General features: G+C 41.9%; 1 protein-coding gene across 1 annotated transcript in view; it reads left to right on the forward strand.

Moving 5' to 3' along the window:
- Positions 1–14,981, forward strand: part of rb (adaptor related protein complex 3 subunit ruby) — a 539,541-nt gene that overhangs the window by 262,844 nt on the left and 261,716 nt on the right. The window contains exon 9 of the mRNA XM_080276000.1: positions 8,290–8,445. Within this exon, the coding sequence (XP_080132126.1) occupies positions 8,290–8,445 (156 nt within the window). The remainder of the gene's footprint in view (positions 1–8,289; positions 8,446–14,981) is intronic.

Raw genomic sequence — 14,981 nt, forward strand, 5'->3', positions numbered from 1 at the left:
CAATCAGAGTTCAGCAGCATAATTAAGCATCACCTCTGATTCGCAACTCTCAATTATCCGGTGTAATTCAGCAAAGCCCTACGCCGGTTAAAGCAAAATGACAGATATTGCATAGTACCCCCCCCCCATCAGCTCAGTATTCAGCAGTGAGCTGGATATTGCATAACTGTTCGTCTTGAACCTTTATCCTAAAAATTTTCACATGGGTAATAGATAAAAATTAAGCATAAAATACAATAAAATAATGATACAGTACAGTGATACACCACAGTATTACAGTGCCGGTTGGCTACTGTTTACAAGCTGGTTGATACACCTAAGTGCCAGATGTTGCATAGAACCACCCATTACATCCTGTTTTGGCATCAGATATTGCTTTAATAGAGCTGAGCCAGCAGTGCCAGATATTGCATTGGGCCAGTTGTTGCAGTGATTGAGATTTTATTGTATACATAAAAAAAAAAAAAAAAAAAAAATGACATTAATAACCACAAATCATATTTCACACAGGCTGCACACTGCAACAGGACTACCTTAGCACACTGCAGACTTGAGCTGTGGACAGCAGGCTGAAGACAACCCCAGCCAAATCCACCACCATACTCATCACAAACAGTAAACATGAAACAGGTACACTTAAACCTCGATTTAAGGGACCTCCATTTAAGGGATTTCTGATTTCAGGGACTCTATATTCTACCTGACAAACGGACAAGACCATTCAAAAATTATATGTAATGTCTAGGTTATCCACATTAATTTGTTTCTTTATGCAGTACCCATAAAATAATAATCGGAATCATATAAATAAAAAAGATAAGTGAAACAATCATCGCATTTCATAATAAGATTTTGTATATGGTAAAACAGTGGACATTTTCAAGTAAGGGACTAGTTGATTTCCCCATTTAGTCCCTTTAATCGAGGTTTGAGTGTACTTCCTCCACATCATGCTATACAATGTCTGTGTACCACACACACACCCTCCACTAAGATCTTTGGAGTGACATATGACACTGAATTCACCTTGAAGGACCATATACAAGACTTTAAGAGGTGCTGCACCCCCAGACTCAATGCACTGAGGACAACCACATGGCCAGACTTTGGGGAACAAAAACAAACACTCTCCTTACTCTACGAACATTACATTAGATCAGCGATGTCATATGCCTCTCCAGCATGGGCTCCCATCCTCTCTAATACCCACTGCAGCACCCAGCAAATCATACAGAATAATGCTCTGTGCATTACCACTGGCTGCACCAAAATCATTCCTTCGGCTCACTCATGCTCTGAAACTAAAAACGTCCCTGTCAGAGGCCACCATGATTTGAGGGACACACAGGTCTATGAATCAACCTGTTTCAGTGCACAGAACCCCTGTCATTACTTGACAGAGACACACAGTACACCTGGTCACATGTCTTATAAAGCAGTCACTACACAAACATTATCAAACCCTCATCAATAATATCCTACCTCCAGATATTCAAACATTAGCAATGAAAAAACACATACATGCTCACTGCAGCACAGGGCAATATAACACCATGATCATAATAGCATACTACAGTCCTCCCCTTCTGACAAATATTCATTAAAGGTGTCCTTAAATAAGGATGATCGAGCTCACCTAGTTAGGCTTAGAGCAGGACATCACCCAGCCCTCCTCATCTACCAGCTTAGATTTGGGTTGGGTAGAATCACAGTTGACTTGTGCCCAGCTTGTAAATTAGGTCCTTACAGTGTAACACACATAATGGAGCACAGCACAGAATGTGCCACACTAGGACACAGACACAACATCAGTGTTAGAGGGACCATATGGGAAAACCTTTTAGGGGCAGTTTCTTATCTACAGTTGACGGGTCCATCAGTCAGATGGACTGAGATTGAGCAACAGTAACACTTCACAAACTCCATACTAACCAGCCTTACAAAATATGCATCAGACAGCATCAGCTTCATGAAACCCACACAAGCCACACTTTGTACCAGAATAGACATCAGTTTCATTCACTTTTTTTAATAAAGACATCAACATGCTTGCATGCATTGGCCTTGGTCACCTAATGGCGGCTCTCCATGCTTCTGAATCTCTGGCAGCCCCCCCAGTTCAGTCTGTTACCCCTGAGGTCACACTCTGTGACCCTGTCCCAGATCTTTTTCAGTCTTCCTCTTGCAACTCTTCCCCCAACCTTACTACCTCACTTTTCCTCACCCAATTGTCATCCCCCATCCTCTCCTAATGCAAACTAATCTAAATCTACTGTACAGACATGGAGAACAAACACCAAACACTGGCTTGCCAACTGCTAATGTGTTAGACAAGCACATGTTATACTCCAGGGTAAGTTATCATGAACACAAAACTTCCCTAACGGAATTCCACAAGGTTCTGTTCTTTCACTCACACTTTTCAACCTTCAAATGCTTGACATTTATGCTCCTTAGCTGCCTTCAAACATTGCCGTATAAGCAGATGACGTTACCAAATGACCCATATCCCACACCAAGCTCTCTTCCTCCCATCATCCCCAGACATCACCTTTTGCTCCCCAAACCTCACTCACACAACATCCTTGAGAATGGTCAAAACCCTTGGCTCTGACCACCTCCCAGTCATCATCACTACCAAAACCAGAATCACTCCAGCTGGCCACAGACACATACATTAATTATAAGGGATCCAACTGGGAGGCCCTCATAGCTGAAACAGAACAACACTTTGAAATGTTAAACAGTACACCCATCACAAACATCAACACCACAGTGTACACTTCTAATACAATTACTCAAAACGCGGACAAAAGATACATCCCTAGAGGCAACAGAAAGAGACACAACCCCAACTTCACACCAGAAATTTGAGGCCTCATCAGTCAACACGACACACTACAACATTCCCCAACACCGCATACACAAGTCACCGTACAACAGATACAAGAACTCAACACCCAGATAAACAATAAAATATCAGAACAGCTAACAGTAAATTGGAATAATTATCTCCAAACACTTAATCACAAAACAAACACCAGCAAACTCTACAAAACACTAAACAGGGTCACACTCTCCAACAGCAATACTACACAACAACAGACACCAAACCCTCAAACAAACAACAAGCAAACACTCTCATCAATCACTTTTCACCTGTCAGCCATTTAAACCCCCATTGCAACGACCGACATGTCATCTGACGCAAAAGACAGTTCCCCACAGACCCAGACTTCACACCTTTCACTTAAAACTAGACGAAACACATCATTAGCAACCTTAAGCACTCATCTGCATGTAGATGAGACAACTTGAGCAACATACATCTGAAACACCTTGGACCACAAGGCATACAAGCACTCACCAACTTATCAAACTATAGCTACTCACACAACATATACTCAACATGTGGAAGCATGGCACTATCATCCCTATCCCCAAACCCAATGAAGACCCCACGTTACCTTCCTCACACCACCCCATCACACTCCTCTGCACCCCCTCCAAAGTCACTGAATGACTGGTATTACAACTAGTTACACCTCACATCTCCCTAGTCCCATCTTAACATGGTTTTAAGCCGCTACATTCCACAAACACTCTTCATACAGACCTTACACAAAGAGTTTTTGATGGCATCATTTCAGCTGGGCTACCACACAGAACACTCCTAGTCACACTAGACATTAGGAAAGCTTTTGATGTCATCCCACACCACAACCTCACAAACAAAATATTCAACACAAACATGCACAATAACACAAAAAGATGGCTGGCAAACTATTTAGCAGGCAGATGTGCACATGTAACATTTGCCGGTCAGTTATCGAACATAAGAAACTTCACAAACGGCGTCCCCCAAGGATCTGTTTTGTCCCCTACTCTCTTTAACCTATACATGCACTACATACCCACACCTTACACACCACAGATACCGTACACATAGCTTCCTATGCGGATGATATCACACTTACATGTAAACACCATAACACCAACACAGCTGCACACATCCTCCAACCTTACCTCAACACACTACACGAATTGTTCACCAGAAACAGACTCAAAGTAGCCCCAGCCAAATCTAAAGTGGCCCATCTCACAAACTGGACAACAGAGTACAGTCACATTCCACACCTTAACATAAACAACACTCCCCCACCACACACACACACACACACACATACATTCAAAATCCTTGTTATAGCATACAATACATCAGTGTTATTTAAACAACACATCACACTAAAGATAAATTAACACTAAGACTCAACACCGTAAGGTCACTTGCCCATACAATATTTGACACAACGAAGAAACCACTACCACAGTATACAAACAATATATACATTTATTGATGAATTATGCAAGCCCTGATTGGGCTCCTAACCTCACTAAAACATACTGCAACACTCTACAGACCATATAGAACAAAGCCCTAAAAATAATCACAGTTACCACACCCACAGACCACCTACACCAAGAAACCAAAGTCCTCAATGTCAAGGATCATCTAGGCATGAGAGGCACATAAATTTTTGTTGCAGCCTCCACAGACCCACACCATCCACTACACGACATGACAGCACAACCACACACGCACACATCAAGGAACATCAAAACAACATCCAACACATGATATCATACACAAATACTATCGTTCCTTCCCCCTCACTTGCCTCAATCCAGCTTCCAGAAGCATATCCATACTCAGATCACTCGCCATTCCATTCAGTCACTTATAGACAACACACAGCTGCATGCATGGCCTCCTGATATCCACCCTTCAGAATCCTACCTCCCTCTTGAGGACAGGGTCCACCTTGCCAGGCTAAGATGTGGGCATCATTCAGCCCTCTTGAGTTATCAGAAGAGGTTGGATAACTCCGTTGTTTATGCGTGTCCAGGATGCAACATAGCACCTCATACTATTAAGCACATTATGGAAGACTGCACTGTGCACAATTGCCTGTGCCCACAGCACAACATATACTTTTTGAGAGCTCTGTGGGAAAGCCCGGTCTCGGCCGTGGCCTTCCTTAGGGACTCGGGGCTGTTCGGCCAGACTGCCTAGGGAACAGCTACTACTACTACTACCAAATGACGACACACCACATTGTAGACACGGCCCACACAGTGGAACAAAACTAACTCTCTACACTTCTGGCATAGATCAAGAATAACAGAGTTGATGATTGCTTCAGCCAGATTAACCTTCACACTCATCACCAGCAGTAAACATAAGCATAGGTACATGTCAAATATCATATCATATCATATTATATTGTTTGTAAAGACACCAACATTCTTGCCTGTGTCGGCCTCAGTCATCTAATGGTGGCTCTCCTTGCTACATGATCTGTGGCAGCCTCCCTATTCAGTTTCTTTCCTTTAGGCAACACTCTGTGATCACGTTCCTGGTCTTTTTCAGTCTGCCTCTCGCAACCCTACCCACAACGTTCACACTTCTCACCTTCCGCACTTAGTTGTCAACCTCCATCCTCTCGATATGCCCAGACCATCTCAGTCTACCCCATTCTCATAACACCAATACATTCATACCCCATCCTTCCTCTCAACTCTTCAGTCGCAGTGATAGGCCCCCCTCCCAGGACCTTGCAATCAAGTATGCACAACACATCCATCTAATAATTGTCATTTCTGCAAATATCTCTTTCCCTCAGTGTCCAGGCCTCACTACCACACTACATTACCCTCCTAACACATGCCTCATACAAAGATCCCTTAGTTTGGAGTGACGGCCCTTTCACTGATAAGAGAGGCAACAGCTCCCTGAACTTCTTCCAACCATACCTTACCCTAGCCACAGTCTCACCTTCAGCACATAACAAATCTCCTTCGCACACAAGAGACACTCAAGGAAGATCAGTCTTCACACCTCACAATCTCTAAATGCTCTCCTTGACACCCTTCACACACAGTAAGCATTATTTTGCAGCCAACCTCTATTATCGCTACATCTTTTGTGCACCCACTTATCGCAGGTACATCCCAGACATCACACTTAGCAATGTACCAAAGCCATACACACCCTCCACTGAGATCCTTGGATTGATGTACATCACTGGATGCACCGTCAGAGACCACATGCAAGACATCAAGAGGTGGTGCACCCTGAGATTCATTGCATTCTGGGCATTTACAGGGACAGATTTTGGGTAACAAAAAGAAACACTCTTCCAACTCGACAAATAATGTATCAGATCAGTGATGTCCTATGCCTCCTGGGAATGGGCCTCCATCCAAAGTAATATCAATTACAGTTCATTGCAGACCATACAGAACAACACTGTGTGTATCATCATTGGCTGCACCTGTACCAGTCTTACCACCCACATACACTTTGAAACCAAAGTCACTCCTGTTAGAGAATATCTTGACATGAGAAGTACACAGTTCTATATGGCAGCCTTCATTAACACACAACACCCCTGTCATTACATAAGAGCCACACAACTGAACTAGACACATAAAACAGTCACCACACTAGACTGTCTTCAACAACATCCCCCTCCAGACATTCCAGCACCAGCAATGAAGAAACATCTACTGTACATACTTGTGCTGATTTCATGCACAACAATACCTCATTCAGAACACCATACAGTACTGCAAGTCTCACCCTCCCACTGAACAACCATCCATCAGTGGTATCCTTAAATGGAGTTGATAGAGTTAATTTAGATAAGTGTAGATCAAGACATCACCTTGTCCTTGTCAGTTATTGGCTTAGATTTGAGTAGGTTGGAATCTCAGCTGACTCGTGCCCCTCTTTTAGAACAGGCCCACACAACATAACCCACATAATGGAGCTCTGCACAACACATGACACACTAAGATGCAGACACATCAGCAGTCTTGGGAATCTTTGGGACAACTACATAGGAACAGTTGCCTACCTGTGGTTGGCAGGTCTGCTGGACATAATGTGACTGTGGCCTAACAAGAAGTGTTTACTGTTTCCCAAATAAGTAGACCTAATCTTCCTTCAGATATGATTGAAAATAATAGGTTTGGCAGAAACAGTGTGGATTTAGCTTGTTGAATCTTGCAACTCTTACACCCTCTCCACTCATTGTTGTAAGTGCTTAATCAGAGATAGAGGTGGCAAGATGTGTGCTCACCCCTTGTAGGATTACCATCAATACTGACCTCCTCAGCCTAGGCATTCATATTACTCGGAAGCATCAAATAAAGCTAAAGTTAGCATATGTTAAGAGTCAGTGGTGTGGATAAAATTATTGGTATTGTTTTAGGACAAAATGATGACAGTGGTAATGACAAGGTGGATAAATTTCATGTTATTGATTTTGAGATGGTTCAAGGAAGAAAATTGAGGTGTTAAGGTATTAGTGCAATTACCAGTTGCTTCTAGTATTACATTGAAGATTGAGGGCCTCTCAAGCATGTTGCATCAATTCATGGTACTAACATCAGTTTTTTGCAGTGTTAAGAGATGAAGTTGTCTTGACAGTTTTATTGCTGACGACTACCTTTAAATGAGTTTGTAAGTGTTGTCCTGGTATAGTATCATAACAGAAGGTTAACAAGAAATTTAGGAGAGTAAGGAAGAAAGAAAAGATAACTTTACGGTACTGAGGTTGCTGACAGTGGGTGGGGCAGTGATGCAGTGGCACCAGTGTTTAAAAAGCAATACAGGTATTCTCCTCCCTAACCAAAGCTAATTAGATAAAATATCCAGGCGGCCCTCCACATTCGAGGAATCAACTTTCACAGGTCTTGCAGATTCGTGGATTGCCTTTCTATGGAACCAAGACTGAATTTAATGAGTATGGTTGTAAGAAGTTAGGGTAAATGTGTAGCTGATGACTTGCCCAGGTCATCAGCTATTTGTGATTTTTCATGCTGCTTTCAGGTCCCAGATATGGCTTATTTGGTACAGTATGTGCATGCTTGCTCACAGGGGGTGATATGTGGCTGTAGAGGCATTTACGGGAGGGCACACCAAACATTAGCAAAAAATCCATATTCTCGGGGGTCTGTGTCCCCTAAATCCCACGAATGTGGAGGGCTGTCTGTATAGTAGTTGATTGAAATATAGGTGAGAGTTAAACTGATGATTGCTTATGTGTAACACAGGTGAAAGTGTCCTTTGAATGCATTATAGCCTTGTTCATATGTAATGATACAAATGATTCAGAGCTATTAATTGTAATTTAACATTTGTGTGACATAGGTAAGGGGAATGTGTGTTGAGTGGTTCTCTTGTCAGTCAAGCAGAGATATTTATTGATGCTTCATTATTAGGTTGATGTTGATGCCAAAGAGAAGCCATTTTATGATGATGAAGAAGAAGAAGAAGCTGATCAAGAAACCCTAGCAAAAAGACCAAAACCCATGGATCCAGACCATCGATTGCTGCTTAGGAATGCCAAACCTCTGTTACAGAGTCGCAATGCTGCTGTAAGTTAATAAAAATAATTTTTATTGGGTGCACTGGAACTCTTTTGATACTACATCTATGGTATTGGTTTCCTTTTCCAGTTTCTGTACGTGTCTACTCCATTTTTGAATGGTGAATGAGTGATAATTAGTATGATTGTTCAACTTTACATCTGTGTAGTGGTATTATTGGTACCAGTGGGGTAAATTCAAGATGTGCCTTAGTGCAAAACTCTACTACCGTAAAACGCCATAACTTCGGACATTTTTTGTGTGTTTTAATGAATAACTCCTTGTAGAATGGTGCAATTTTATTCCTGTTGGTGTCATGTGGTAGCCAGGGAGAGTACCTACTAAATCCATATATTTAAAAAAATTAGCCAAGCTAAACTTGGGCTTTTTTTTTTTTCATTTTCAAGTGTCCAAAGTTAGGAACAAATTTTCTAACTTTGGACAGCTCTTCCAAACTTCGGACATCCATGTATTTTCCCTTTAAACATGAGAATGGTTAATGGGATCTATCTCTGGACACACTGGCCAAACTTCGGACACTTGAGAAGTTTTTAAAAAATGTAAAAAAAAATATTGGGCACTCGTGACCAGAGTTATACATATATATAGAGAAGTATCCCAAAATATCTTCTTTTTGGAGCTCGTAATTTCATATCACATTAAATTGCATCATATCACATTGTAGTGAGGTATTCTGGCCGTAAATAGAACTAAGAACTATTCACGAACTTTTTGAGATGAAAAAATAAAAAAAAAATGCACTGCATATACCCAAAACTGTAAGAGGAACTGTCCTCATTTTCCTAAACAAAACTTCACTTAATTATCAAGTATCTACCTCATTGACTCAACAAATGCATACCGAAATAACATAATATGATGTTGAACATTTCTTACAGGTTCTAAAGACACACACACACACACACACACACACACACAAATCAGCAGACACACGCACACACTGGCACATGTTATGAAGGCACCATGGAACATATTAACTGTAGTACATCAGTACAAAAACTATTCCTTAACTACCAGTATACAATACTGTAACTAAATATATAGTATCACTTTTTTCTTTAAAATAAACCTCATTACTGGTTAAGGCACCTTATTGGCAATAACTTTGGTACTGGTAGTACTGACTATGGTATCTTACAGATCTATATCAAAATTATTATCATTACTTAGGCCAAAGGTTCACATCTACATCAAAAATCATCCTTTGCTTTCGGTCACGTGTTGGTTCTGGTAACACCTTCGGTATATCCTCTTTGTCTATGTCACTGCTGTCATCAACCATTGGGTATACAAATGTGTGAGGTGTACCCTGAACGTGTTTGAGAAACCTGACATGTATTTCTGGTTTTACCTTAACAATGATAGCAATATAATGCCTATATCTGTCTTTGGTATCAAAGGGAACCCTCACAACTACCCAATCTGAGGGAACAACTTTATCCCCAATAATCTGGGTAGAGGTGACTGTCAGGGGAGATGCTTGTGCTTCATGGTTGGGTGCAGATGTGGAAGTGGAAGGCTGTGCTGCTATCTCTGCTGTATCCTCTTGTGGCTGCAGTGGCTGGGGTTGTGGATCATCAACTTCACACTCTTCATGCTGGCTCTCTGTTTCATTTTGTAGTGCCCTTGTAGTAATACTCATGCCCGGTGACACAGTCAATCTTTTCTTTCGCCTTGGTTTCGCTATAGCTGGACTTGAGCTTGACTGACTGGTTCCATGCCTCATGTCCTTCAACAATTCCAACACTGAGCTGTCTAAGGCAGTACTGGTAGATGGTCCTGGTGTACCAGTATCAGCTGTATCTTGGATTGAATCTTCTGGGAGTCTTGAGATGGATTTCTGTGGATCAAGAGGATAAATGCCGCACTTCCTAAACCCACTACGTAGGTTGTCAGCAATGGTCCCTTTAACTTTATCTACCAGTTCGGTCAGTAGTGCTGGGAAGCAGTCTTTAGGTAATGAAGCACTCAGCCTACCAACAGTAGTTTTCTTGAAGTTCTCGAGGATCTTACACCAGTGCACTTTTAGAGGCCGGAACACAGCAACATCGAGAGGTTGTGTCACGTGCGTGGAGTTAGGTGGTAAGAGAAGAAAGGAGATATTATGTTTCTCACATGACTCAATAACACTGGGTGATACATGGCTTGCCAAGTTGTCTCCTATAATGACAACTCTACCTGTCCTGCGTTTAGCATAGGGGAGGATAATTTTGTGGAACCAGTCATCGAATGAACACGAGTCGAACCATCCACTGGGGGACCTATTGTATAGTGTTCCAGGAGGGCCCCCTTCAGTCCAGGTATCGTAAAGATGGATAGCTTTATACACCACATATTGAGGGAGTAACACACCGGATGCAGTTCCAGAGAACATAATAGATATTGAGGATTTTGTTGAGTTCATGATTCTCTCTGGATATTTAGTGCCCCGCCTCACTATGACTTTCTTTTTACCTGGATCATCAGTAAGATTGGTCTCATCAAAATTTATTATGTTCTCTGGAGGCACACCTTCTAGTGATTTTTTCAGGTTACTGTAGAACTCGGCTAGCATGGCTCTTGTCACTCTGGCTCTGTCAGTCTTTATATTCTGGGACAATCGTCTACTAAGGGTTTGTTTGTGGCGCTTGAAGAAGGAATGGGCCCATTTAACACCAGGTACATTGTTACTGAATCGTGACACAACAACCCCTCGTTTGTCTAAATATGCTTTCACTAACATCCTCAAGTCCAAATTGTCGAGTGGGAATCCCCATTCTGCCAATGTGAGGATTCTCTGACACACCAGTAACTCTTCATCATGGCTCAATGAAGTATTACATCCCACTTGTTTGCAATGTTTTTGTATCAGGTAATCATGTAATGTGCTCTTTTTTAATTTATATTTTTCAGCTGATTTGCGCACACTCATGTTCTTGTTATTTATGTCATCTTTAGCCTTTTCCAGGGCACTTTTGGATACTTTACTTGTGTAGGCTCTTTTCCTCTTTATAGGAGATTTCGCTGTTTTAGCCATGTTTTTCTGTTTATATAATTAGCATCACTTTACCATTAATATTATTGTCTGTCCGAAGTTTGGACTTTATTTGGCTCAAATAATTTGTCTGTCCGAAGTTAGGAATTTTTTCTGCAAAATAAAGAAGTATTCATTAAAGCAGGCATAGCAAGATTATCCATGCATATATTTTGAAACAGTTTACTTCCCAGTACTTACTGCAATTTTCTACATATAATCGTACTGTTCACTTTCTTACAATTGAAACTGTTTGTTGTGTGTGAACAAAGTTTTGCAGGGTAAGAAAATTCAGTAATTATTTCCAATGGATTCACGAATTTTTTTCACCCACACATATTCAAGCTAGTTTAATAGGATTAATACATAATAGTCTTAGAGGATTACCCTACCTACCCACATCATTATTTTTTGCAAATATCGCACTCTCTTCCAATAAACTTGAATTATTACATTTTTTTGCGAAATGTCCGAAGTTTGGACGCCGTCCGAAGTTATGGCGTTTTACGGTATCTGTTTGCAATATACCATTGGGAAGGTTACTATATTAGCAACTTACTTTACCCTTATTTGTAGGAGGTAGGGTACCCCAACCCCACCGTCATGTGGTGTGAACTGTGAGTACAGTACAATGATCCCTTGGTTATTGTGCTCATGGTTATAGGAGTTTTCATTATCAGTGCAAGATGAAAGTCTGCATTCATGCTAATGTTGCTCATTTTTTGGCAAAAAAAACATCATTGTGGCGTACCTGAACTGGCTTATGCCAACGAAGATGGTGCCATACGGGCGTACCCAGATGTCCAACAAGCATGTGAACCTGTGACAGTTGTCATATACAGTCACGTCTCATTATACGGCTGTTTGTTATGTGGTAAATTGCTACAACAATAATTAAAAAGTTATGCTCTTACTTGGATTAATGATAAAAAACCAGTTGCAGTTTTGCTAGAACATTAATTGCAATGGCCACCTACAAGAATCTTGTGCAGATGCAGTGATACACAAAGCCAACAGTCAGCTGTCTGAGCAAACATGGCCGCCCAGTGTTTACAGTTGCTGTTATTGTCTGCCCCTCATTCCATTTGTGGATGAAAGGCCATTCAAACTCCATTGCTTTCTACAAGTAACAGTGGAAGTGCTTAACAAATAATGCAGTGTGTGATATTAAGTGAAGTGATAGCTTTTTGTGTGTGAATAAGGTGACCAGAGTCCCGCTTTTAGGCGGGACAGTCCTGCTTTTTGGACGTCTGTCCCGATTTTTTAATTGTGACTGGAATGTCCCGCTTTTTGAGCAAATTTTCTTTAATGTCCCGCTTTTACAAAATTAGTATTGCATTAGGTAAAACATGACCTTCTTTTATGAAATTAGGATGAATTAGAAAAATTATTCATAATCCTAACCAAATGAAATACTATCTATCTATCTATTGCCAGACGCCTCAATCCCGTTTGGGGTGGCCAGAAACAAATCGCCTCCAAGTCGCCCTGTCCCCCGCCATTTCGCTGCCCTGCTCCCAACTCACACCCCCCTCTCTCATATACCTCTCCATCTCATCCTCGGCCTCCCCCTCCCCCTTCCTCCCTCCACCTCACTCACATACACTCTCTTCATTAGTCTTTCACCCTCTATCCTCTCCACATGGCCAAACCACCTCAGTGTGTTCCTCATAACGCTTCCTATCACATCCACACCACAACGCTCCTTTGTATCCTCATTCGTCAGCCTGTCTCTCCATGTGACTCCACAGGCTCCTCTTAAATAACTCATTTCCACTGCTCTCACTCTTGACTTGTGTCCTTCCAACATCGTCCAAGCTTCACTTCCATACGTTAGACTTGGTATCACAATACTGTCATGTAGTAACTTTTTCACTTCCATGCTCACTTCCCTGTTTCTTATCACTACTTTCAAAGAACCAGCAACCTTTCTTCCCTGCTGTACCCATTCAAGCACTTCACCCTCCAAACCTCCATCCTTACTCATCACACTACCCAAGTACTTAAACGTACTCACATTTTCCAATTCCTTACCATCCAACCTCGCTGTACATTCGCTGACGTCACCTCTCTCAAAGACCATCACTTTACTCTTCCCTACATTCACCTTTAGATTCCGTTTCTTACAGACTCTCCCAAACTCATCCACCAAGCCTTGCAGCTCCCTTTCGTCTTCACTCAACAACACAGTATCATCTGCAAACACCAGTACAAGGAGTTTCCAAACACTATCCTCTCTCACCAGGGCCACTCCAACATCCACTACCCTACCTTGTACCTCTTTTATTACCCCATCCATGTAATGTGTCAAGCATTAGTGAAGTCCATAAAGAAAGAACAGATGCTTTTGAAAAAGACAAGAGCAGATTATTATTATTATTATTATTATTATTGTTGTAATGTAATCCAGTGTTGCTCCATGAGGAGCATAGGAACCCTGGGCTAGGCAAGGTGGTTATGATATTTAAGATGAAAGTGACTGGCCTTGCTCGTCCCTGAGTGGCATTGCACAAGCAGTAAACCCCAACCACCCCTTGGCTATAAACCTAACCGGCTCAATCTGATTGGAGTGCCTTAATTACCCACTGAACCACCAATAGCCATGATTTAGTTATATGGTTACCATATGGTGTGATGAGTAAGGATGGAGGTTTGGAGGGTGAAGTGCTTGAAAGGGTACAGCAGGGAAGAAAGGTTGCTGGTTCTTTGAAAGCAGTGATAAGAAACAGGGAAGTGAGCATGGAAGTGAAAAATTACTACATGACAGTATTGTGATACCAACTCTAACGTACGGAAGTGAAGCTTGGACGTTGTTGGAAGGACACAAGTCAAGAGTGAGAGCAGTGGAAATGAGTTATTTAAGAGGAGCCTGTGGAGTCACATGGAGAGACAGGCTGACGAATGAGGATATAAAGGAGCGTTGTGGTGTTGATGTGGATGTGATAGGAAGCGTTATGAGGAACACACTGAGGTGGTTTGGCCATGTGGAGAGGATGGAGGGTGAAAGACTGACGAAGAGAGTGTATGTGAGTGAGGTGGAGGGGGAAAGAGGGAGGGGGAGGCTGAGGATGAGATGGAGAGATGGGGTGGAGAGGTATATGAGAGAGGGGTGTGTGAGTTGGGAGCAGGGGAGTGAAATGGCGGGGGACAGGGCGACTTGGAGGCGATTTGTTTGTGGCCACCCCAAACGGGATTGAGGCATCTGGCAATAGATAGATAGATAGATAGTTACCACACAGCATAGTAAATGGTTTCCTGGTGTCCATTTGGCTTGTCATTCAGTGTAGAGTCAACCATAGACAGAAGGAAGAGGAAAGAATGAAAGAAAGATAGACAGAAGAGAAAAGAATGAAGAGAGGAAAGGGCAAACACCCGAGAGCAGCAATACATTGAGTGAGTGGATAGTGAGTGCCCCCACCAACCACGTTATTATTATATTAGTAGTATTATATGGGTAAATTAGAGCTGTAACTGGAGAAGTATGGTGTGTACTTTGACTAAATGAGTGTGA

The sequence above is a fragment of the Coenobita brevimanus genome, chromosome 63 (genome assembly GCF_032717465.1).
Source record: "Coenobita brevimanus isolate Jiangsu-jjx chromosome 63, ASM3271746v2, whole genome shotgun sequence".
Taxonomy (NCBI): Eukaryota; Metazoa; Arthropoda; class Malacostraca; order Decapoda; family Coenobitidae; genus Coenobita; species Coenobita brevimanus.